The 27,481-nt window shown below is 39.0% G+C and overlaps 2 protein-coding genes across 2 annotated transcripts in view; one reads left to right on the top strand and one right to left on the bottom strand.

Annotated features, from left to right (window-relative positions):
• The window catches only part of LOC119559986, a 75,635-nt gene extending 48,369 nt beyond the window's left edge, over positions 1-27,266 (bottom strand). The window contains exon 1 of the mRNA XM_037873245.1: positions 25,619-27,266. The gene's annotated coding sequence lies outside the window, so the exon portion shown is untranslated. The remainder of the gene's footprint in view (positions 1-25,618) is intronic.
• LOC119559985 (translation initiation factor IF-2) lies at positions 1,778-3,295 on the top strand. The gene is made up of 2 exons (XM_037873244.1): positions 1,778-1,816; positions 1,889-3,295. Exons 1-2 carry the CDS (start codon positions 1,786-1,788, stop codon positions 3,211-3,213), a joined length of 1,356 nt encoding a protein of 451 aa, XP_037729172.1. The 5' UTR covers positions 1,778-1,785; the 3' UTR covers positions 3,214-3,295.
• Positions 27,267-27,481: the final 215 nt, after the last annotated feature.

The raw sequence follows: 27,481 nt of genomic DNA, 5'->3' as shown, positions 1-27,481 counted from the left end.
CTATGTGGGTGTGGCAGGATTACAAAATGTTGCCCCTCTCAAATAGTGACTTTGGAACAAATTGAACTCCATACTCATAATACTAGCATTAGACTAGGCGGATATTAAAGGAATATAAATCGCTTATGGGTTTTATATATATGAGATCAACTGGCATTGAACCTGTTAAGCAAGAATATTTTAGACATATTGAAGGAAGGAAGTAGCTTAAGTCAAGTGTATAAGTTTTATAGTGGGCGTGTCACCCTGCTGAAACAAGGTTCAAACTATTAGTATATTTAACTTTTGTTTCGTCGAAATACTTATGCCGACTAGTGTAGATATTCAAAAACTAAGCAAAATATCATTTACACTTTTTCAACATCATTAGTAATGAGGCCAGACAAATTTTAGTATTATGGGTGTTTGCGGGTGCTAGAGTGGGCGTGGCAACCTTTTTTTTAAGTCATTCGATAGGTATTGACTAAATGTTAAAATGTTTTTTCTAGAAGTATATCCACAGTTTTGGGCGTGGCACTTTGCTGAAACAAACTTGCGCTGCGCAGAAATCTGTAGAATCTGGACCGACGGACATTTAGGGCGGTCCACATTTCTATGGATATTTTTAATGTCCTACTCTCATCTGCCTATAAGGTAAGCATTGAGGAATTCAAAGTATACCAAACGAAATTTTTTGAAAAAAAAACGAGTTTTAGGGTCTGCGAATTGGCTTTAAGGCTTATAAATCATACGCACTGTTGAGGTTGATCAAATACAATATTTTCATATAGGTGGCATTGACTTGGATGGGAAGTCGGTTGTGTCTAATACTGACTTTAGTTATCCATCCAAAAACCATATGAAAAACAAGGAGAAATTCTATAGTCGAGTACCTCGACTATAAGATACCCGTAACTCAGCTAAAGGGACAAAAGGGAAATGGAGATATGCAAGCAGCAAAGCGAGACTGAAATGCGCCGCCTACCCCTGATCTCAATATATGGTTATGTGGGCGGTAGACAGATTTAAGCGTAATGGGCGTTAGAGTGGGCGTAGCAAACATTTTTTTTGATCAATCGATAGGTAATGACAAGACTAATACATTTCAGATAACATTTTTTTTCTAGCATGAAAATTGTTGGCGCCACAGCCTTGGGCGGTTTGTGGGCGTTAGAGTGGGCGTGTCATATTCGCGTAACAAACTTGCGCTGCGCTCAAGGCTACGAAATCTAAGCCTGAAATCCCAATTATCTATCTTTGATAGATTCTGAGATATCCGCGTTCATACTTACGATTTTTTGAAGTTTGTGGGCGGCTTGTGGTCGTTTAAGTGGGCGAGGCAAACTTTTTTTTTTGGTCAACCGAGAGGTTTTGATAAGAACAATACAATGCAGTTACACTTTTTATTCTTGCATTAAAACTGTAGGAGCCACAGTTTTGGACGGTTTGTGATCGCAGGAATCTCTAGAATCTGCACGCCTAATCCCAGTATTGCAGTTTTTGTAGTTTCCGAGGTCACAGCGTTCATACGGACAGACGGACAAAGCCAGACCGACTCGGCTAGTGACAAAAATATATATACTTTATAGAGTCGGAAACGCTTCCTTTTACCTGTTACCAAGTTTCCGACGGATCTAGTATAACTGTGCGAATAAATTAGTTTTAATATAATTTTTAGGTATATTTATATTTTTACATTTAAACACCGTAGCCAAACGCTTTTGTAACAATTTGACCGAAGCGAATTATCTAATTTCTTTTCGAATAGGTAAATAAATATTATTCATTCTAACACCAGTAACAGGGATGATCATGCTCTACGCTGTGCTTTTCAGTGGTATGTAAGAACAGGTTTTAATTTGGTTAGGAAACTTACTATTACCAAATCTTCAATTGTACTGCTTAAAAGGGCTCTTAATGTGGACGCTATTGCTCACGGTCATGGGCTTGCTTGCGAGCAGTGAACTCAGGCTAAAATTCCGCATCTTTCATGAAGTTGCTGTTCAGGCTCACAACAAAAGCGTTGACCCGATCGCAGTTTCCCAGTTAGCTGAGGCTAAAAAGAGGATATTGGAGGCCGAGCGAAGTCCTTACATGATGCCGATGAACCGCCTCCAAACTAATCTTTTGGAGATCTGCGATATGATCAAGAGGAATCCCTGTGAGATCTGGCAACCGGACAGTTGCCCATCCTGGAGGCCGGGTTGTTATAACCGCCCTCCGGCAAAAATGTGCCCTCCCTGGATAGCGAGTTGCAAAGTACCCATTCCGCCAAAAAAGTGTTGGTATAAGCCAGGACAGCCGTGTCCGAAGCCTTTGGGTGCATATTGCCACGGAAGTGGTTGGTGTCAACCAGGCAACAAATGCCCCAGTGTTCCATCGACACCGCCAGTACAAGAAACTACGAAAACGGCAGGAACATCGAAAACTCAAACTTCAAAAAGCTTGATTACAACTAATCCAATAACAACAACTTCCACAACAACGAGCCCAACAACCAAAACAACTACAAAAACAGAACGAAGACCAAGAACTTCCACTTCAAAGCATAAAATACAATATACCACTCTTTCCCTAACAACTTCATCCGAACCAAACGAATGCGGAAGACCAGGAGCCCCAGGGGGACCCAATGGTCCAGGCGGTCCTATGGGTCCTGGCGGGCCCGGCGGTCCGGCAGGTCCTGGAGGTCCGGGGGGGCCTGGTGGACCGGGAGGACCCGGCATGCCTTGGGGTCCTGGAGGACCAGGAGGGCCTGGTGGTCCAAACGGACCAGGAGGACCTGGTGGTCCCGGAGGGCCTAGCGGGCCGGGAGGTCCAGGAGGACCATGCGGTCCAGGATGTCAAAAAGTCACAGAAAAAAACAGAACTCGAAGGCGAAAATGTTGTAGAAAGACTAATCATGCATTTCGTCGATCAGGAAAACATTTTAATCACTTAAACAGAGCTCACTTACCAGTTGGTCCACTTGCAGAAGATCATATTACTAAGGACCCTTTAAATGACAGTGGAAGCAGCAAAAATATGCAAGTGAAAAAGACATTGAAGTCGGACAGCCCCAATCGGAACGATGAACTATGGAGATCTGCCCGTAAAAGGATTTCCGTTTTCGATGCAACATCACGCAAAATAAATAGAAATATGCATCTATTTAGAAGTGCAGCTCAAGAGAACTGCGTCGTTGCACATGTCCTTAAATCGTTCAATGAGGAAGAGAAAAAAAAGTTAGGTTAAAATGAAGATGGCATTTAATAACAAATAAAAAGCTCTTTTTTGTGGCAAGGTGAGAAAAATAAGGAACGATAGCTATAATAAATTACCCCTATTGTTTTGCAGATAGGCTGCATAATGATTGTAAAAAATCTATCATTGCCTGATTTCAGCAACAAAGTGGGCAGTGAGCATGGACATTCCCCCGCAGAAGTTTTAAAAACTGCACGAAATGAGAAAATATGCTATTTTGAAAACTGGGCGTCGGGTACGTATCATCGGGTCAATCATTAGAAAGGATTACAAGGTTCGCGTGGTGACTACACAGACAGTCGAGGAGTTTCTCGTCGCCAAGCTTGCAAGATACTACCTTTTCTTATTTCGGGCAGTTTATAAAACGTATACGGCAGAATGTCCAAGTCTTATATTTGTCGCCCAAATCCACATTGTCGCTGAAATCAGACAATGATCGATCACTCTTCTTTTCTTAAAACTCATTACAAGCAATTATCTTATGATGCACACGACGTTCATTCAACGTGAAAAAAGCATGTTCTAAGTCTTTTTACAGCCGTGAGCCGTAGAGCTGAAAAGTATGTTACAGGTAAAAGGAAGCGTTACCGACCCTATAAATTAAACATACATTTGATCAGGATCAATAGCCGAGACGATATAACCTACTGACTTTCTGGTGGGAGTATCTATCATAACCACTGAGTGTGACGAGTAAGGTAAGGTGACGAAATCGTCAGGTCTCACATAAAGGTCAGGTAAAAAATTCTAAGTAAATATGTATAGTCGACTAAAAGGAAGGAGCAAATATTAACAAATTTGTGATAAGCCAAGTCAGGTAAATACAAGTATTAATTAGATCTTTAGCAACATGTCTTCCTAATTTCTTTTTTTTACAACAGTACTTTATAGGGTATCGTGCCGAATGTTTTGTAGGGCACTTAACTTCCGCGCGAGAGTCCAATCTTCTAGCCTATGGATCCAATTAGAGGATCGCGGCAAAACCAAAGACTACTTCTAGGAGCACAAGCGAATTTTTATATAGATTTCTCTAGCACCGGGTCTGACATGTGGACTTATTTTATGGTAATTATTGGCATTAAAATGTAGTCCACTACTACCTTAAGAACAAGAAAATAGTTCACATATTGTTAGTTTTTGGTAACAAACCACATAAATCTAAATATTTTGACAATTCTAAATTTTTAAAAAATAATCATTTTTTCTGTGTGCACTAAAGGCCCTTCATTTGACCCTTTAACCCCCTTTTTGATGAAAAGGAGCACTCGTAGTGTAGTCCAACAGAAATGAAAAACCATTCAGCCCATCGAGGGAACGAACTAAAGTTAAAGTATTTGCAACGACAAAATTGCTTTTAATTTTATGGGATTCTAGGAGAAGTGTAATAAAGCTGCAAATTGTAGTGGACAACCCCTACTTAAGGTGGGTGGTAAAAGGGTTTCCATGGGATAAAAATGGGTCGGATGGGAGCAAATAATAAACAACAACAGCAGCAGCAATAAACAACATTGACGACGCAGCGGTGGCCACATTTCTCTGCGTTTATATAAATAAATGTATTAAAAACTTTCAAGGATGCAGGATGTATAAAAGTGGAGAGGGCGGCTCAGTTGTGTGTACAACAAAAATGAGCTTTAATTTTCATAGCTGACATATCTTGCGGAAAGACGATTCCTTTCTCCTCCGAACGCCTCATTAGTCCCCGACACTTTTCCTCATCTTGGCCGCGTTTTACGTTTGCTTTTGTTTTATTTTATTTCAGTTCTGTTTTCTTTTCTACCCACTTCTGTCTTGTCTCTTTTTGTTCTGCTATTGAGCTTGTATTGCTGGCGTCCTTTCTTGAGGGCAATATAATTACACTATACCCCCATACAGTACCCTTATGAAGGGTTTTGCGTATGGGTTATTTTTGGTTGACGGCTTTTGGTGTCTATGGTGCGTATACGCAATGCTGTACACTCGGTCGCCTGGCATCATCATCCTTGGAAATTTATAACCACTTGTATCCCCGGTTATTTACATACATATTGACACAGGCCAAACGGCAGTTAGTGCGGTAACTGTGTGCGACTGTGTGAGTATCTGAAGCATCCCTCAACGCACACTTAGGCATTGGGCCGTGACTTGAGGTCGTAGTTCGGCGTAGAATCGTGGACGTCTCCGTCGCCGAACTAACAATCTGCGGAGGGCATTGGGCAGGCTGAGTAGCACGGGGTACAGGGGAGTGGCACTTAGGACCAACACTCAGAGCCTCATCCACAGCAACGTACATATTTCAGGAGGGCCTTTAGGTGTCTGGGGTGTGTTTGCGTTATTTATCATATGCTCTGGGTTATGAACGTCTTCTGTTAGACCTACACTGAAACACGATATGAGACTGTTAGACTGTAGACGTTGAAAAATCATAGTGTTCATTCCTTGATAAGAGAGAGTTTACTTTCATTATAAATGGTGAAACCGATTTTCTACGATTTTCAAAGTTAGAAATTGTAGATCTCAGATTATAAAAATTGTGTTCTGTTTCTATATTCGTTTAATTTTACATTTGGGGCTCATTTTACTATTTTTACATTTGTTGGTACTTATTTTATTAAAAGGGTTGTACATAAAACGGATAAATTTATTTTCAAATCTGTTTACCTCTCTTTAAATGCCTAAAATGCACTAGGCTGTATAATTTCGTAACATTTGTATAAAAAGTCTTTATAAATTTATGTCTTACGATGTCAGATACTTACCACATCTGTCCGAATTTTTTTTTTAGTTTTGCCTTTTATATTTCATATTATTGTGGCCTGAACCACTGATTTTTATTTTTGGTCTTGATGTACCCTTAAAATGATTTCATACATTTTCATGCAGTTTCTTTTCGCCACACACGCCTGTCCCATCCAACTTCTCTGTTTACTATTTTTGTTTTTTCGTTAGTTTTTGTGGCTGCTCGTTGAAGTATATTTATGTGAACCATGTCAGTGAGTGTAATAACTCAATTATGTGGTTACCCTGGTTACAGCGACAAGCGTTACATCCCATTCTCTATCTCCTGGGGCTGTCTTTGTTCTGAGTGTTTTATCTCTTGTGTGTCCCATCTGAGGGGCCACGGCTTTGCTCCCAGTCACACTTAACTATTTACTTTTTTTAGGGCACTAAGTTTAATTCAAATTGCTGTTGATGCTGTTTCCCCAAAAAGTTTGACGCGTTAAGTGCGGCTAACCAAACTGTCGCTGCCACCGGAAACGTTTTCCGCCTTGATTGCGGTCGAAGGAAGCTGGTTCTGGGTTTGGTTTGGGTTTGAGTCGAGGTCTTGGGCTTTCAATTGGACTGTTCAACGATCCAACTCGGGGCACTGGTTAATGGAAAGAAAACATCGCTTTCAACTGGCCCCTCGTTGCTTTAATAGCTGGACAGAGCTCTTTAAAGGAAAGGCGGCGACAACCTTTAATATAAAAACATTTTTGAAGACTCTTTGACTTAATTTTTATACAAACGGTGAGTTTTTGGAGTGCTAGCAAATATTAAAGTTATGAGCTAGCAGTGATGTTGAGCTATGCGGCTAGGGCCTTAGCAAGTGAATTTATTCACATAATAGTAAGTAATATAGTATATATAGTAATATAGTTAGTAATATAAGTGGTTGATCTTGTTATATTTTGGATACAAGCATTGTACGTTACTAGTTATATAATTATCCGAGTAAAACTCTTTGAGTTACACAGATCAATACGGTAAAAGTAACAGCAGTTCTAAAAATATCCGCTAAGCGTAAAAATCGCAAAGTAATTGGATAATTCAGTGACCTACAGATATGTTGTAAAACTAGATTTATAAGAGCAACATTTTTAAAAGCGATTCTCATGACGTCTTACACAAAAACATAGAGAAGGAACAAGGAATATAAATAATTTGCCTCAGAACAGTGCATATCAATATGTAGACGTTCACAGCAAATCGGTCACCGCCCATTATTTTTATACCCGTTACTCGTAGAGTAAAAGGGTATACTAGATTCGTCGGAAAGTATGTAACAGGCAGAAGGAAGCGTTTCCGACCCCATAAAGTATATATATTCTTGATCAGGATCACTAGCCGAGTCGATCTAGCCATGTCCGTCTGTCCGTATTAACGCTGAGATCTCGGAAACTATAAAAGCTACAATACTGGGACTAGATTCCTGAGATTCCTGCGCAGCGCAAGTTTGTTTCAGCAGAGTGCCACGCCCACTCTAACGCCCACAAACCGCCCAAATCTGTGGCACCTACAGTTTGGTTGCTACAATAAAAATTTTAACTGAAATGTATTGTTTTCATCAATACCTATCGATTGACCTAAAAAAAAGTTGGTCACGCCCACTTTAACGCCCACAAATCGCCCACAAACTTCAAAAAATCGTAAATATGAACGTGGATCTCAGATATAGATTCCGTAGCCTTGTACGCAGCGCAAGTTTGTCACGCGAGTATGCCACTCCCACTCTAACGCCCACAAACCGCCCAAACCTGTGGAGCCCACAATTTTCATGCTAGATACAAAATTTTAACTGAAATGTATTGATCTCGTCAATACCAATCGATTAATCCAAAAAAAAATTTGCCACGCCCACTCTAACGCCCACAACGCTTAAGTCTGTCTACCGCCGGTAGGTGGCGCATTTCAATCTCGCTTTGCTGCTGGCATATCTCCATTTCCCTTTGGTCCCTATAGCTGAGTAACGGGTATCTGATAGTCGAGGTACTCGACTATAGCGTTCTTCCTCGTTATACCCGTTACTCGTAGAGTAAAAGGGTATACTAGATTCGTCGGATAGTATGTAACAGGCAGAAGGAAGCGTTTCCGACCCCATAAAGTATATATATTCTTGATCAGGATCACTAGCCGAGTCGATCTAGCCATGTCCGTCTGTCCGTCTGTCCGTCTGTCCGTCTGTCCGTCTGTCCGTCTGTCTGTCTGTCCGGATGAACGCTGAGATCTCGGAAACTATGAGAGCTAGGCTATTGAGATTTGGCGAGCAGATTCCTGAGCTTCTTACGCAGCGCAAGTTTGTTTCAGTAGAGTGCCACGCCCACTCTAACGCCCACAAACCGCCCAAAACTGTGGCTCCTACAGTTTTGATGTTAGATAGAAAATTTTAACTGAAATGTATTAGTCTTGTCCATACCTATCGATTGACCCAAAAAAAATTTTTCTACGCCCACTCTAACGCCCACAAACCTCCCAAGAAAAAAAGCTATGACGTCAGAGCCAGACAGTGCGAAATGTTTTTACGCGTGTATGTGTGTGTATGTAAATAGTTGCCGGCCGAACTTAGCGGCAAAGAGAAAAGCACTGCCGGCGCTCAGAGAGAGCAAAGTGCGCGGCTAACTTATTCTATTGAACAATGAATTTGTCACGCCTACCCTAACGCACACAACGCTTAAATCTGTCTTCCGCCGGTAGGTGGCGCATTTAAATCTCGCTTTGCTGCTTGCATATCTCCATTTCCCTTTGGTCGCTTAAGCTGAGTAACGGGTATCTGATAGTCGAGGTACTCGACTATAGCGTTCTCCCTTGTTTTTTTTTTTAAATTTCGACTTAAGTTTAATAATTATAACTGCAATGGTATACAAACTTCGGCTTGCCGTTAACTTCCTTTCCTGTTACGATTTAATGTTGAAATTGGTGAAATTAGTGGAATATTTTGGCTTCTGGTGAATAGAAAGAAGACTATTAGGAATTTTTAATTTTGATTGTTTAAAAGCTGACAGAGAAGTTTCGTAAAAACAGACTGACGGACATGGATCGACTTGTCTGGTAATGCTGATCCTGAATATATATTTTTATAGATACGTCCTTACTGCGTTGCAAACTTCTGACCGAAATCGTAATAGCTTTTGCAAAAGTATAATTACGAGACCAGAAGATTCTTCAACTTAAAGTTTATTTGGTATTGTTTAAAGAAAACATCATGGGTGGCATAGATAATGGCACCACTGTGTGTCTTTGTCTGTGCTTAAGTCGTTTAAGAAACATTCTGAGAATTTAAAGAGGAAACTTTGGGTGCAGCTTAAAAGTTATATGCAGAGCGCCATTTTAAGTATTCTAAGATTAAATTCCCATGTGTTTCTACTGGGTTTTAAGCAGTGGCCTTGGAGGACCACCCCTTACCAAACGGAAGGACGTTTTTAAGAGCTTTAACGGCAATCAGAAATTGTTATTATGCTCTTCTCAGTATCGTTCTGATTGCAACCAGTGGCTTGTGTTCGAGATTGGGCCTGTAGCCGATGTTTTTGAGTTTTATGCGGCGAAACTTACATAAGAATCTGTCCGAAGGGAAGGCGCTGATCCAACTTCTGCGGCACCGCGCACGAATCTTGTTTTATCCGCCGTGTGTTCCTTTTTTGGGTTGGTTCTCTATGTTTTTACAGCGCCGGCAGTAATTCATGTCCGGTTTCATGGACAGGGAACTGCTGAGGGGAAGTGGGAGGCTTGGTTTGGGCGTGTGACACATGTAACGCCTGCAGCGTCTTAAAAAATTTTGTAACATTCTCGCTCTTTTATCATTTGCTACCGACTTTGTTCTTCTTTTTAGCGTGTTTTCGTTTGTGCGCCCTTTAACTGGATGTGCGCAGAAAGTTGTGCTATTTCTTGGTATATTACTAAAGAATAATAATAAAAGTCAATTCATATTACCAAAAGTTCCTAAAATGTTACACCTCATTCGCTTTGATGTGGACGGCTGTCCACGTAGTGACGAATCGCACCGGGAGAGTGCTTGAGGAGTCTACTAAATATAGCCGCAGAATTGAAAATCTGCTACGATAGTGCTATCGAAACAAGTTAAACACTGATGGAAAGGTATTATTATTTTCTAAAAATTTCATGAGTCTATTGGTTCAAGAAAAATTATGGTGAAAGTATAAAGCCAAATCAAAACAGGCAGAAGGAACCGTTTCCGAACCCCTATAGTATATATATTCTTGATCAGGATCACTAGCCGAGTCGATCTAGCCTTGTCCGTATGAACGCTGAGATCTCGGAAACTATAAGAGCCACAATACTGGAATTAGGCATGCAGATTCCTGAGATCCCTGCGCAGCGCAAGTTTGTTTAGGCAGAGTGCCACGCCCACTCTAACGCCCACAAACCGCCCAAAACTGTGGCTCCTACAGTTTTAGTGCTAGAATAAAAATTTTAACTGAAATGTATTGCTCTTATCAATACCTATCGATTTACCCAAACAATAGATTGCCACGCCCACTCTAACGCCCATAACGCTTAAATCTGTCAGCCGCCCACATAACCATATCCTTTTAATTTTTGCGATGTCTTTCGATTTGAGTATCACTCGTTAAAATCGGACTATCACAGTAGATTTTTTGTGGTGCGCTTCGTCACTACGTGCCGTCCACAGTGATACCCTTTTACTCTACGATCAAAGGGTATACAAATTATTTGGGAGAAGATAACTCTTTAATTTATAGAGCAATTTGTCAATGAGTCCAATTTTTTAAATACCGGACCAATTCTTTTTTACAGTGTAGCTATTTGTATTTGTTGTAAGGCAACGAAACTGAGCGTTGTCGTACTGGTTATTTTTGTTTTGGTTGATGCTCTGTTGTTTATTGCCGTCACAGCTGTTGGTTGTGTGTGTGCGAATATGTTTGTGTGGGTGGTGGGTGGTTTGTTTTTTCCTTCCGTGTCGCTTGTTGTTTGTGAAAAGATTAGCAAGCGCAAAGGAAAAACATAACCTTGAGGGCGTCTGCAGAAAATTCGCAACACGAACGAAATAATGCTCAACGTTAGGGCCGGGAAAGTTGATTTTCTTTGTAATGTTGCTGCTGACTGGCCTTTCTGGGTCGTAATTGTGGGCAGCATGAAAAGTTTGGCCGTTAGTTGGTTATTATTTGTGATATCGTTGGTTGTGCGTCTGCTTTTTGTGAGTTCCAATTGACATTAATCAGAGTTGCTAGTATACCATTGGCTTACATCAATGTCAGATGTGTGGATTAGTTAAATTTGAGATCCAAGAATTACGCTGTGATCTAAAAACCAGAGGTCGCATAAGAGGGTTGGTTGTATATTGGCTTACTTGGTAAGCAATTTTTAAATTAATATTTTACATATGTAGTGACAAAATCAGTGCATAATTTTACCTGTATTATAAAAAGAAAGCTCCCTAGTGGCACCCAAAGTCTAAAAACATTTCCATCGCCGAAATTATGCAAATTTTGTTGTGCTCCACCATCGCACACACATTTATACATAACGAAGATACATACATACCTTAGGGTATGAAAATGCTTAGAACTTTTCGTGTTCTCAGCTTGGCTCTTATCATTAGAATATAGGAACATAAATATATGTGTACATTGTACAATGTACATAAGTATTTACGTATACATTTATTGTTATCTATGAGCGTACTTTGAAAACAAAAAAGGTGGCTTTCCACATACCCTGTGCTTTAAAACACCGATGACCATGTGAAAGCCAAAGAAATAGTAAGGTAAGGTAATGAATGTTGTAATGGAAGTGGAAGAAATTGTTAGGTTTTTCTTTTACGATTTGAGATTTGTTTTTCCTTTCTCCCACATACATACATACATACGTAATTCCAATTATGAATATATGTATCTATAAACTTTCCAGGGGGATTTTCGTTTCAGTCTTAAACAAAATCAACGTTGAAAGCTATTTGCATATTGACGAAATTGCAAAAGCGCTTCTCGCGTCTTAACGTTTTCATTCGCATTTTATTTGATTTTCTGTTGCTCCCTTCTTCGTCTCTTTTTCTTTTGGCCCTTCTTTACACATATATATCCCCCCCCCCCCCCCCCCCTAATTTTGCTTATCTAAGTCGCCAACTTGCGCGAACAGCAAAACAGCACTTAAAGCGGGAAAAGGTAATCAATGAAAAAATCTGATGGATCTGGTTCAGTTTGGAGAATATTTTAAGGAATAAGGGTAAAAAATGTTGACGTAAATTTAGCTATTTATAAACTGCTTTTGTTTATAAAAAAGAGGGTATTACAATTCGCAATAGGGGCTGCCTTAATATTACGCAATCATTGTTTTGCCGATTTTTGTGATTTTTGGCGCATGAAATCAATTTCTGGTACAAAAAGTTTCGTTTGTTTCACTGGAGTAATCATTTGACTAGCACGCCACCCCCACACCACCTACATATGTGATTGCGTAATATATGGACAGCCTCGTATTTCTTTCATACGAAGCACTTATCCAAAGCCAATGCACAAAAATATGACACTTTTTTTATTTGGTACATGTAATATTTTGTAAGACCCTTAAAGAATGTTTAAGCAATTTATATAATTTTAAATTCTTAAAACGAGTCATTTTATTTGTTTTCCGTTCAGCACTAAGGGTACCAAATGTAAGTATACAATGGAGTGAGAGTATGGCCTTAAAAGTGTCACACAAAAAGGACACTCCGATGCCCACAGATCCTTAAAACACGATGTGGCTTATCCGCCTTCAATGGCAAACAGCCAAGGTCTCAAACACACACGCAAGCGAGGCTAAATGAAATTAGTTGACAGCCAGATTGTCGCAATAAGCCATTCCCGAAGAAAGCCGAAGAAGTTCTAGTCCAGTGAACTAAGAAAAAGAGAGTGCTGAATACATATGAAGCCCGAAAGGAAGGACATTCCATGTACAGCTCGAATGAAAATTCAATTAACCCAATTGGCGCAGGACAGAAGGGATGAACCTTTTCTTAAAAGACACCCAAAGGTACCGGCTTAAAGCCAAAGCCGCAATGAATTAAAAACAGATTGGGAACCCTGGCGAAAAGGAATCCTTTTTTGTAACAAAAAGTCATGCGAAGTTTAAAGTGCAATACAAATGGCCGAAGCCTAGGCGGCAAAACTAATAGCAATGGTAACCAAGACAGGACCCAAGGAAAAGGCAAGAAAAATAGGGAAACGGCTAAAGAAGGAAAAACAATTTGTTGCGTGCGCATAATTAAATTTCCGGACAGCTAGTGAGAATGTGAAAATATTTTGTGGATCTGAAATGAAATTGCAAAATGTTTATGGTCGGAGAAAAGGGACTTCTGCTCCATCCGCTGAAAATGTATGCAAAGGACACTCCGTGCAGACAAACAAACAATTTTGGCTGCATAAATTTCCGGGCACTCGCCCAAAACTTTGGGCTTGTACTCGTTGCCCAACTAATGAGTGGTCCACAAGAAAACTCCTTTTCAGTTGTGTTTGAGTTTGTGGCATTCGGCGACTGTTCATGTCACTAGGGTTCCGTGCTGCCAGCAGTCAGCTCAAAAGACAGGACTGTTCGGCCAAAAAAAAGGAAATAGAGGACAACAAAAATTAAAAAGGACCTAAAAGGGGTCAAAAGTAACTTCTGCAATATTTCTTTTACGTTCAATATCGAACTTATAACAATGGATTGAATAAAATGTTCAATCACGTAATGATCTTCTGCGCCTGACCAACCTTCTAATTTACTCATGCTTATAGGTAATAGTCCTGTGCTACTCCAATGTGAAACGCATTTTAAGTAATTGCAAGGAGAACCTGGCCAATGCTTCAAATAGTGATTTCACGATGATGACAAATTATACGTTTCGCCAAACATTTTCTTTCCTGTGTACAGGATATATCCAAAATCTTCGCATGCCATTACACTTTACGTTTCTTTAAATGTTTAGATAAATAGGTATTAATCAAGCGCCTGACTGTGAGACTGATGTTTATAAGGTCTTTCGGAATATAAAAACCGATTGATACAGCCACGACTAACAAAACTTAGGGGTATACACACAGCTATTTTCTGAAAAGACAGATTTCCAAACGGGGATGTTTGAAATTTTTCCCGGACAACGCCGATTGATAAGATAAGATGGCAAAATGGCAGCACTGATAGGGTTAGGTAAGATGCCTAGCCCTGAAGCGGAACTAATTTCATCTATCCCATGTTCAAAACTGTTTTTTCTTTCGAAAGAAAGTTTGAAAAATATTAATTTTCCTTTAAAATATTAGGTATACGCTTCGTTGTAGTTGGCAGCAAACATTCGCTCCGTTTTCTAATTGAAATACCACCAAACTATGCGTAAAACTAGTTGAGCAAAGTTTTTGCTGCTCTCTAGAAGGAAAACAGCGCCAAATGCATAAAAGCTGTTGGCCAAAAGTGGCGTGTCCGCTAAACATGAAAGGTTTGCCTCTGCAGACTGCAGTTGCTGCTGCCAAAACATTTGGGCCACGTGCTCCACCATGTCCCGCTGGCTCATTTACATTCCAAATGGAAACTGCGGAACTGTCGCACATTTCCTGCCAACGTGTGAAAACTTTTAATTCGGGCACGAGAACTTTGCATTTTTAGTGGTAAACGAGCAAGCCATAATCACGTTGAAAGTGCTTTAATGAATTAATTTGAGTGCGACATTGACATATCGCAGGCGATAATAAGTGGTCACGAGTGTGTGTATCTGGCGGGTACAGTCCGATTTAAAGGATTCCATCGTCAAGTCATTTCCCTAACGAAATTCGATTACCGTCTTTTCTGGCGAAAATCAGTACGCTGTTTTGTGGCAGCAAGCCAAGAAGTGGAAGGGTCGAGAAATGGAGATACTTGCAGATACACAGATACTGTGCTGGATCAGAGATACTTCACCGACCGCACTTGCAGATTGCAAAGTGTGTGACAAGTTTATGACTTTTTATATCTTCCGCTTTTGTGTCAGAAACTCAGGAGGACTCTCCTTGCTTCCAACTCGTATGTAATGAGCTGGCGCCCCATTAATATTTTTGCTGCTTGACATGCCGGTTTCCATGTCGGTTCCCTTGTGGTTAACCCAACGTTTTAATGAGTTCGTTGAACTGGCGTGCGTGACATTAATTATGCAGGAAGAGCATTCACGTTACAGCTATCAAAAGGGTCACACCGGGAAAACACTTAAACAAAGCTGGTAACGAGATCGTCGTTCAAATATCAAAAGTCCTATTTGTAAGCCAGTTCTGTAGGCCTAGAAATTAATAATGTTGTTACCTATTATTCCTTTTACCAGTATTTACTTTAATGACGAACAATTTAAATTAATGTTGTACGGAATAGGTTAAGAATTCCCCAACCAATATAATCGCAAAACGCCCCTTAGCAAGGCATTGCGCATCCCTTACTTAGCTGAAGCTGGCTTTATTCGAGCCTTATTCCGTTGCCGTTAAATAACTTTATTCTGTGTTGACCTCGCATTTCCCATTTGCATACCACATATCTCTTTCAAGTTAGCTCGCATAAGCCAGCCCGTCTAGGAAATCTCTTTTCGGCACTTTTACAGGCCCATGCCGTGCTTTTGAGCCAGCCAAGTTTCCCATTTGACCCTTTCACTTCCAGCCAACACGCCCATTTTGGGGGTGTTCCCCGTGGCAGCCGAAAATGAATTTTCCTCAGTTCAAAAGGGAGCAAAAACAAACAAAGGAAAAGTAATGTTGAAGAGGGACCAAGTCGCCTGTGATATTTTGAAGACTTCCTGCTCTGCTATCCAGCGTATTTCCCAAATTTACGTGTTCATTTATTGCTCGGGTGCTTTGTTGTCCTACTCCGAGTCTGGACTCTGCTCCTGGTTCCCGAATGCTGTTTATTACGGAGCCTATAGAAAATGGCGCCCTCAACTGGTTTTGGCTTTTCCTGAGTCCCGACTGTGAATCTGGGTTTGTTTACGGCTTTCCAAAATTAAACTGTTTGTCTTGATGTTTTTTTCCAGGTCTTATCCGAATGGAAGCATTTTGCGATGCTCTCCGTTTTGTTAACGCTTTCAACTGATATTTTGGTTTCGTAAAAGTTTTTAATTAAAGGTATTTATTTGCAAATCCTTATTTGTGTTGACTCGCCAACAGCGGCCTCAGCACACCAACCTGCGGGGGCATCCGCTAATTAGGCGCACTTAATGTCATCGTCAGCGCCCAGTCCTTGCCGTTCCCCGTGCCTCTCCACGGGATGCGGACTCCTCAAGGCGTGTCCTGGAAATAACTGACCGCCATTGGCGGGCTGGCTTACAAACCGGTCCTTACCCTGCTGCGAACGGCTGTAGTCAACATCATAGCGCCAAAGATATTGTATATACACCCAAAAAAAAAAATTAAGTGTCAATTTAATAAGTGTGGGTGAAAATGACACACACCTAGGATCAAATTTTTGGGATCAATTTGATCTTAATTAAGTGTGAAAAGCATACTACATAGATAGACCAACTGGTGAGGTGTCTGTCTCTGACGCGAAAGGTCCCAGGTTCAAGTACGCGCCAATGCGGAGTACGCTGTGAAATTTTTAAGAATAATATCTAACATTTCCTTATCAATTGTAATAACGAAGTTGAATTTAAAACGTTTTCAGATTTCAAATTTAAAAAAATTAATAAATTTACACAATTACTACATTTTGTATCCTGCGGCAGAATGCTTTTTGTGATAAAAAGCTCTAGGGTAAAAATTGATTTTTTTGTATACATATACGTGCAATGCTGCGTATAACACCTGGGATTCGAATCATCAGAACGCTTTTATAATAATAAATTACAATATCAACAAATAAATGGTTCCCCCACTAAAATACTGTCTACCGAACAGGTAGGTATGATCCGAGGCAATCGTCTTTAAGGTTTCGATGTTTAAAAAGTAAAGAACATTAAATTTGAATGGGTCGGATTGTAATCTTTAATATTAAATTAAAAGTCACTTTCGATCAGAACCTTACACACTTGCGATTGAAGGTTAGTTCAATTATTTCAACTGCCATTGTATATGCTTACACAAAAAAAATGTTCTTGTTCAACTTGGCCAATGCACTATGGGGAAAATGACCACTTTATCTGGCATTTATTATTGTGAGTAAACCAAAAGAGATTTTTCACTGCGGTTTTTTTTATTATGTTGTTATAGACCATAAGAACCTATTTTAGAAAAATGGGCGTGTCAACGCCCCTTTTGCCCAAAAAATCGAAAAAATAATATTTTACATGCATTTTTAGATATTAACTTTTCAAATTCAGTAACCTCTACGTGCTTACGTTGTAGATAGGAGTTTCGCCACGCCCCCTCCCGCCCTAAAAATTGTGAAAACCCAGTTTTTAATTAATTTTCTTTATTTTCATCATTTTCTTATAAGAGCTATGACATTTAAGCCAGTTGTAATACAAATTGTTGCAAAATTGGTGACTTTTATGTTTTAAAATATTATCATCCACATTATTGCACGCATGCAGTTCAAAATATCTTTGAACGGCCTTCTCTCGCTCGTGCCGGCCCCTCTCGCTATTCCACACTGCAAACAAGTCGACGTTGGAAAAAGTGAGGTTACCTAATAAAAATGCAAATTCCGCCAAAATATGGAAAAATATGACATTAGGACCAATTCCTGTAAACTCAGAATTGACAACGCTACAACAATCACTTGGACAAACACTTAAACAATTCTAAACTCTCTTAGATAATCCTTTCCAAAGTTGAAATTTGTTTCTAAAAATTCAGCTAAGGAAGCTCTTAGAAAACTGCAAAATATTAGTATACACACGCACAATTTTAACGATTTAGTACATTTAACACACAGTGCAAACCTGCGAGATCAGCATTCATGTTTTGGTTTTCCTCTAGTTGTTGTTCCATCATTAAATATTAAAATCCAAACTCAGCGTACAAATTCACACAACTTAGCCGCACGTGCTTTCGATTGCAACAGCTGACTTAACAGCCGTTTTTCTAACAGGGGACTGTTAAATTTAACATTTTGAGTTTGGGGCATAACAGTCTGATGTTTTCTTAATGCGTTAACAGTAAAATTGTCGTAATTAGAAAACTTTTAAAAAACATGCAAATGCCAGATAAAGTGGTAATTTTCCCCATAGTGCAATGCCGGTAGGTACATATGTAACTATAAGATATAGTACTTACTATTGCTTACTATTTAATATTTAAATTATTATTAACCTATTCTCGTTCAATTGATGCGTGTATTTCGTGATAGCAATAGTAAATAGTTAATAGACTAACTAAAATAGTTACCCTAACGTTACCTCCCACACAAAAGTATGCAACAATAACTTTTCAAGTTTTGCCCAATGTGTTGTTTATAATTACCAACTAACTAACTCTGAAACTTTAATAGTTAGAACATATGTACTGTAAAGTCTTTAACATACTTCCACACTAGCTGAAAGTCAAGTGCAAACCATACCTTTAAAAGGTGTAGGATGAACTTACTTTTGGAAAAACTTATTTAAGATTTTATATTTTATTTTGCTTATAAATTACCATGCTTCACATAATTGGATCAATTTTTTATATATATTTACTATAAAAAATTATACCACACTTTTTTAAAGTTACATAACTACGTAAACATATTTCGTAAAGTAACTATTTAATAGGTCAAATCGCCAATTTAATGGGTTCGCCTTTATTAACAAAGGGTAAATTTTACCAAAAGTTTTTTGTGTGTAGGTACAATTAGGCATCTGCTGGATGCCTGGCACCTGCTCAGACTGCATAAATCAAAGTCTGGACTTTCTTAATTTATCCTCGGCTCCGACCCTAGTTTTACTAAAGACTGATAATTGCCCCAGGAGGGGCGGAAAACTACAAGACAGCGACATGGGGTAATTGGCATTCATAGTCATTATCAATCCTTGGTGACAGCTCTGATATTGAAGGTATTTATTGGCATTGGCATTGGACATTAAAAAACTGGGTTAAAAAAATAAGTTTATGACTGAAAATTCATGTCAGAACGAGCAAACAAAAACTTCACTAAAGAGTTTTTGTTTAATTTCAAAAGATAACTCTCCATCATCAACAGGAAAGCAATCCATCCTTAATGAACGCGTTTAATATTTAAATGCATATTTAAGTTAATTACGGCAATTAAATTGAGTGCACTTTATATCCACATATACACAAATAAGCCCTTTGGACAAATTGGCCAACGAAATACTTAATTGGACCAAAACCACATAATTGTCGATTTGACCCAAGAAACAGTTACTCTTCTCTAAAAAAGGTAGGATGGACACATTAATCAAACTATTTATTATAGTAAGTTGATTAAACCAAAGGAAATTAGTTCTCTAATTTGTTAATAGTATATAAATGCACTCACGAAAATGGCAGAAAAACAATTACGCCACTGTAACATAGTTATAAATACTATAAAAGGGTAATTGTAATATTTCCATTTTCAAAACAAGGTTACATTTTACAGCTTTTAATGATTTGGTATGTAATTAACTTCCAAATCCAGTCCAGTTTATGCAATTTTTTGGCAAGCCGATAGGTATAGACAAACCGAATTAATAAATTTTTGGAAACAAAATCTGTTAAAATGAGGATGCCACTCTGCTGTAATAAACTTACACTGCGCAAAAATCGGCTTATCAAGAACACATATATATTATAGGGTCATAGGTTGCATGCAAAGAGTTCATAAAATCCTACATTTAAGATAATAAGTTTACTTCTTGGACAAATTTAAATATAATAGTTGTATTTATAGTCGTAGAGAATCACCAGCCGAGTCGAATTTTAAACTTTTTATTCAATGTAAATTGTGTTTTATATCATCATATCAAAAACTGTTTAAGTAGGACCGTCAGTCAAAAAGTTATACTTGTCAGCTGAGTAACGGGTATGTGATAGTCGAGGCATTCGATATAGCGTTCGCTCTTTCAATTGGACTCTTTAGTTTATCCAGGACCTTTTTTACTTATTGGCTCTAGATTTAATTTGACATGGCTAGCTGCCTATTTAGTTGCAGTAATCACAAGCAATTTTTCTGGATAGTTAATCAAGGTATGTGGCTAAAATATTTGCCTATGCCGATTTGCCTTTATTTCCACGTAAATTAGCAGAAGTAAAACACATTTCCAGGAGGAACTGTTCCTTTCTGCCGTTCAAGCTGCAATCGCATAACAACTATGAGAATTCGGAATTCTTTGGAATTTTAGTAAGGGGTGGGGCTAAGCTGTAGTTATTAACAACACGCTTGTGCGGTTGCTGCGGCAATTCTACGTACTTTGCAGTTCGTTGGGAGGGGAGTGGGCAATTGGGCATGGCAGGGCATTAAATCATATTTGATGAATTATCACTGGAAGCGAGCAGCGAGAACGAAAACAACAAGTGCAGACAAACAAGTTTGTATCTTTGGAATTGTGCACTAAGGCAAAAAACAATGGAAGACGCAGCATCGCTCTGCTCTCGAAGTTATGTACATCCCTTCAGCACCTCCCACGCAATCGAAAATTCCACTCAGTCTGCTTAAGAATTTATACTGTTTTTATATAGCTCCAGCTCAACTTGTGTCTACTTACAGCGTGATTTAATTTTTAAAAATTGTGACTGCTTCAGTTTCCGTTTCCCCTGTTTCCGCGTTTTCCATCGCCCCTTCTTGTGTGTATGTGCGGCATTGCGAGTCTGCCATTTTTCCATTTTTGTTTTTCAATTCCATTCAGCTTTCCCTAATACGGCATTAAAGCAGATTGCAGTGCTAGGGCATGTGTGTGTGAGGAGTAAACAAGTGTGCTCGGCGATACAATGCGTGCCAGCGAATTAGATGCAGATTGCAGATGGGTGCCGAATGTGAAACGGATATGTGGGTCAGCGATAGAGCAAACAGCTTTCGATTTTTCGCTCTCTCTTCTTATGGAAAAAGTCAACACTTCAGTGCATAACCGCATCGTAAACAAATGCATATTACTGTTGCAGATGAAAAGCAATCTCAAAAGCGCACGTTTTAAAAAAAATATTTCAAAATAAGAGACATAAAAATGTTGCATACACAGAGAAAAAAAGAACGATACCCGTTTGATATTGTTCCCTCAATTTTCTCGAATATTAAAGTTAATAAGTTAAAAAGTACGTAACAGGTAGAAGAAAGCATTGTCGACTCTATAAAGTAAATATATTCATTATCAGGGTCCCTACCCGAGCCGATGTAGCCAATTCCATCTGTCCTTCTGTCCGTGTGAACTTTTTGATCTTGAAAACTAGGGCTGGAAAAACATCGATAGCGGGCACTATCGATATTTTTGGGTATCGATATTATAGATACTATCGAAATCATAGAAAGTAAGCGACCAATTATAAAAAAGCTAAAAATAAATTAAACTGATTTTTTAATATTTATTCTTTTAAAAAAATTAATCTAAGTTTAATGCAATTAAAATGAAACAAAGTTCGATTTAAAACATTTACTAATAAAATAAGAAATACACCTAAAAACGCTTTTTATTCTACAAAAATACCAAAAATCACGTGTAAAACTAAATTGTTTTCCTGAGCGATATTGGGCCCAAGCCATATTTGTTTCCTTAATTTTAAACCCATCGATAGTATCGATAGCGCAATCGATCGATTTGATTTGAGACTTGACATGCAGATTCCTAAGCTTCTGATTCAGCGCAAGTTTGTTATCCCAACTTTCCACGCTAAAACTTCGGACAAGCCCGACTAGAGTCAGAAATTTACTCATACTATACATACAAAAATATTATGAAAGGCAAACAATATGTTTTATAATTTGGATTTCATAGGCAAACATAAATGAAAGCTTAAGAAATGTAGCCACTGTACAGGGACATTAAATAATTTTACCAAAAAAGTTTAATAAATTATGTTTTAATGCGCTTATTGTGTACCCCATAAATTAAGAACATACGAAAGCATTTTACATATGCATATGCACGCTTGAGGCTGCAAATATGAATAAATATTCAATTCATTAAATAAAGGACACGTATAATGATTTTATTCGGCCATTACCAAATTATCCCAACGAAGTTATGCCTAATTCGCATTTGCCGAAAAATATAAAAAAATTTTAAGGCGTAAAAAAACGGGGGATACATCTGAAAAAGAAAATAAAAAAAAAATACATTGGCAGCTTATAAAACATGTTTTAAAAGATTTTCAGCTGATTTGCGAAGGGGAGGACAGAAGCATGAGCTAAAAGCTAATATAAAATCATTTCAATTAAAGAAGAAACCGTAAACGATGTTAAAACCAGGCGGAAAGAGGAAAAATTAACATAAAATATTTGTAAAGCCGCTTGGGTCAAATGAAAGGCGGCCAACCTGAATGGGTTTGGTCGGGCCCATCATTTTATTAGCATTCCACTCGGGTCTATAATTTCAATATTGAGTTTTTTAAACACAACCTTAAATGGAAAAGTTTGTCACGGTCAAGCACTCCCTCCCTAAGGTGCTCGACCAAATGCACTGAAAAATATATAAATTGTTTAGCTGAAAATATTTATAATTTTATAAAATAAGTGTCTAAGACTCGAAAGATTTCGCTGACTCTTCGACCATCCCACTCCACCATTGTTGCGTGATAATATAACAAGAAAGGAAGATAACTTCTGACTGAAATCTTTATATCTCCTGAAAGGGTATAAAAATTAAAGGGTGACATTATAGTTGTAGAACAAGAGAAAGCGCTGTAGTCGATGGCCTCGACTATTAGATACCCGTTACTCCGCTTTTTTCACTAAGACACCAACACCCAGAAAAATATATGACCTAAAATACCCAATAATGGTTTGTTGAAGGTGCGATCATCACTATTACCTCATGAAGAGGTGTGTATGGAGATGGGGCTTTCAAATATAAACAAGAGAAAACGCTATAGTCGATGTACTCGGCTATTAGCTACCCGTTACTCAGCTTAAGGGAGTGCGAGAGGAATGGAAATATGCTGAAGCAACTCTGCTTTTTTTACTAACAAACCTAGCCTATAGCGCCACCTATCTTTTTCTTCTATAGCGCCAACAACTAATGATTGTTTTTTTTATTATAACTTTTTAATGACTGGTCCGATTTCAATAATTTTTGGCAAGTAGTATTGATAGTAAGAAATCTCATTTAGATTTTAACATGATGTTAAAATATGTAGGCGTTTTAGTATTATTGTCGTTTGTGGACGTTAGATTCTTGGACTTTTTATTAATAATAGCTTCATACAACTTTTTCATAAGCGACCACGTTTGATATCGATTAACAATTAATCAAAAACTTACCTCGGCAGAAATTAAAAAAAAATTAACTCGTTAACATTTTGTGCAATCATTTTTCGAAATGGATTATCACGACAAGAGTGCAACGATGAACTTAAATCTTTGTATGGCGATGAAGCACCATCCTATAGCACTGTGAAAAGCTGGTAATGACTATCGCTCAAAAAAGGATCGTGTGGATTGGTGCAAAGACATTTGGAAAAAATACAATCGTGATGTTTTAAAAGACGGTTATAAGATCGTCAAAGCTGACGAGTCTTTGATCCATTCTTATAAGCCCAAAACAAAACAGCAATCGACCGTGTGGGTCTTTGAAGACAAGCCAATCCATCGAAAGTTGGTCTTGAAAGAAGCATTTCGACGCCAATGCGGCTTTTTCTTCGGTAAAACTGGTCATGTGGCGACTGTTCCGCTTGAGCAACGTAGGACGGTCAATTCTGAGTAGTACACCACAATTTGTTTGTCTGAAGACTTCAGATAATTTCGAAAAACGAACAAGAGAAGACGGGTCATTGTGGATCATGAGCTCTCACACATCAGCTCAAGCCAGCTCATTTTTGACCGGCCAAAAAGTCGAATTGGTGGGTCAGATGCCGTGGTCAACGATTTTCGTTGCCAGAAGATGCTTTTAAAGCGTTAAAAACCATGTTTTGGAGGTGTCTAAATCGGAGTACAAAAAGTGCTTGGACAATTGGTTTGAGCGCAGAATTATATATAACGACCATCGCATAATGGATATGCATATATCGAGTCCCCTTTTACGATTAAGAATGTGTTTATTGTAAATGCCTAAGATGTATTGAAAAATTAATAAGTCCCAAATGAGTGAAACGATTCACCATGTTTATGTAACTTTAAGCCCATCTTATTTTTCTGAAGCACAAATTTAATAAGGCATCCTGTTGCATACTCAAGTGGGTAGTCAAGAAATAAGTTGTAGTTGAACCCACAAGGGGGAAGTTGTAAAGACTATGAACACAAACGTCTCACTTGGCTTTTTGACAGCCTCTCGTAAAGCGCTCCAACTTGAGGACACCACAAAATTTCTAAACAAAAAGTGTCCTTTCAGAGAACTTTTTGTCTTGGATAGGCCATGTATACATACTTATAGCGAAGAATTTGTGTATGCGCTAGGATTTATGTCGCGTGTTCGAAATTTTGCTAGGCTAGAAAACAAGCAGTCAGCACGCAGGCAAGGTTCTAGGGGCATCTTAAGTTCTTCTAAGAAGTTGGGCGTACATGACAGGAGCCTGAAAGCCAAGTTAGAATGAATTTTCCGAGACCACTAAGTTGCTTCGTCCTTCAGGATTGTTACGGTGGTAGACAAGCTAGGTAATTAGGCTAAATACAGTACTTAAAATATGTCGTTCAAAGGATTTCTTAGGCGAATTTCTCCAAGGCACAGTTTTTAAGGCGTGTTGAATAAACTACCTTACCAAGGTTAGTGCGTGGAATCCATATCGACAAAATATATAACGTTATACACTGTCAAGTTATCAACTAAGCCAACTCTTAGTCACTACCATTTATTTACGTTTTCCATTCAATTTTAGGACTTTTCCGCCCAAGTCTTAATGATTCTATATTAACTGCCAAGTGTCATGCAAATGTAGTCCTCAAAAAATATTATTTATATGTCCTAGGACATCGTATGTTTTCCTGGAAAAAGTTTATTGGGGTAATCAGTCCTAAGCAAATCAAATTCTTTGTTATATGTCTGTGTGACTTTTGTGTGACTTTGAAGCACAAATACCACACATAGTTCGCTTGGCCTGGCTTTGTTTTTTAAGCTTTCTTGACTTTATTTTTTATTCTGTTTTTTTGTCAAGTCGTGTCTGCTGCTTAACGAACAGAATAATTTGCATAACAAACAGTAATATTTGGCTAAAAAGGAGCTGAAAACAGCAGCCACACCAGTATCTTGGGTCAGAATCCAAAGTATATGCCTTGGAGCTACATTTTGTATACGTTTCTTGGCAATACAAATGATAAAATCATTTTTACACATTTTACGTTTTGTTGGAACTGGGATACCCAATAAAATTATTCTGAGTTTCTCAAATTTTTGCAGGTTGTATCCAATTATGGGCAAAAAAAAGTCGACTTATTTTTGAAAAGCTAAATAAAGGATTCCGAAATCGAAATGTATCCTTTTTAGTAATAACACGATACGTGTTGAGTTATTTTGTAGATCAGATATATGAAAGCATAAAATATGAAGCTCAATTTTTTGAAATGACTTCGGTCTGAAATAACATTTTATGACTAGGAAAAAGTGTTCAAGTGCCCAACTGCCATTTCCGACTGCAAAGCTATGAATCCCCGCTGTGGGACATGGCGTATACGTAACATAAGCTAGTGGCCCACAAATGCAAAGCATACTCACCCAAAGTGGGCCCCGATGAATGAAAGTGCGTCCGTTTGGCCTAGGAGCTCACTCGAACTCGATGCTGGAACTTTAAGCCGCTTTGAAGACTGTCGACAGCCGAAAAGGCTTGTCTGGCAGGAGATTTGGCCTGTTTGAGGTCCTTTGCCCTGCTGCGACACGCGCACTTCGCTCGAGCTCACACACACGCACTTCTAGTGAGCAGGAAGTCCCTTATACCGGAGGCAATTAAAACGCTTCGTCCATTTGACTTTCTCCACGTACCACCCACTGCCATCTGGTAATTTTAAACTCAAAGGTTCATATATCCTTGACTGCCACAAGTTTCGCTGAAGAATGTAAACGTTCTTTCTTTTCGGGCTGGCACATGGCTGAAACGCTTTGTTGTGCCGCACACAAATATTCGGCAATTAAGCGCTTGGGCGGCACACGGTGCGTATGAGCGATGGCGAGCGCGGTGGAATTGGTATCGGAATGCCTAGAAGTACTCGTAATGTAAGCAGGCGTCAGCCGGCTGGCGTGTGTCATCTTTAATGGCGGCCATGGCGACGGCAAAGTTGAAGGAGCGGGAAGGTATTTCGCCCGGATTGCTGTGCTGCCGGTGTTGCGGTTTGTTGTGTGATCAGATCACGTATTGGCCGGGTCAGTACCCACGACGGCGACACTTTATGGCTCCCACAAGGGACGCGTTCTCAAGTAAGCCAAGTTGGCTTTTATAATCCTTTGGAGTCAATGTGGGCTACTACTGAGCAGTGCCGGATCCAAGATTTTGATGTTCAGGGGATTTCAGAACACAATTTGGCCGTGGCATACATTTTCCATCACTTTTCACCCGAGTGAGGGGTATTTATCCTCAAATTTGGATCCGCGCATGCTATTGAGGTGCTTCAAAACTGAATATGACCACCTTATGGCAGGGATTGAAAACTGAAGGTGTCAACTTTCAAACGATGACACGAAATACTCTTTTAACTTAAAGTTAGATGCAACAGGAGATTGTTAAAGGAGGAGTACTATAAAAAGAATTGATCGTTCGACTATAACGTGGTAAATTATTGTTTTAGCTAAAAGTTGCGAGCAGGTGTTGTGTGGATTGAAGTCCAAAATTTTTAGTATGGCTGTGTTTATAATACAAACACCTTAACGAGACCTCACAAAGAATTACTAGACGTTCGGACTAATGAAAATATTGATATCAATAATTTTGCTTGTTTACGGTACGATTTTTAAAGGTATCCCTTAAAGAGATGTGTTTGCTTGATAGCTTAAGCTTTACTTAGCCAATAAATATTCAAAATATTTAATTAGATTAATAATTTTTGAAGTCTTATATTCTTGTTTTACACTTTTAGAACTCTTTCCTTAAATTCTCCCGGAGGAATATGGAAGGAGTAAGTAAAAAACAACTTAATCTCAACTTCTTTCTCCGAATGAGGTACATATATGTTTATTAATTGGCTTAGAAGACACCTTGTCGCGTTATCCCCAAAGTGAGTTTATCACTGTTTTCATTTGGCTGGGCAGGCTATAACGCCCATCGAAGAGCTATTACCAGGCCAGGCACGCCCGGATTTCTCACCGCGCACCCGCCGCCCAAAATAAAGCAACCCGCTGCCGAGCGACCGAGCGATCCATTCATAAAAAACTTTCACCCAGCAAAGTTAAAGCTTTAAACACCGACACACGCGATTGGGGTTTCCTGCACAGTTGCCTACTTTTTGGGGCGGCAGCAGCCGCGGAGAAGCCTCAATCGAAATCAGCGCGACTTGCGCCGGAACTCCGAGTGAATTTCGCACGGACACGCAACCAGACGCTCCGAGATTTGCACGGGAACTGAAACTGAAATCGAAACGGACCGAGTCT

The sequence above is a fragment of the Drosophila subpulchrella genome, unplaced genomic scaffold, assembly GCF_014743375.2.
Source record: "Drosophila subpulchrella strain 33 F10 #4 breed RU33 unplaced genomic scaffold, RU_Dsub_v1.1 Primary Assembly Seq354, whole genome shotgun sequence".
Taxonomy (NCBI): domain Eukaryota; kingdom Metazoa; phylum Arthropoda; class Insecta; order Diptera; family Drosophilidae; genus Drosophila; species Drosophila subpulchrella.
Note: the sequence above shows the minus strand (reverse complement) of the source record. Positions and strands in the feature narration are given on the sequence as shown.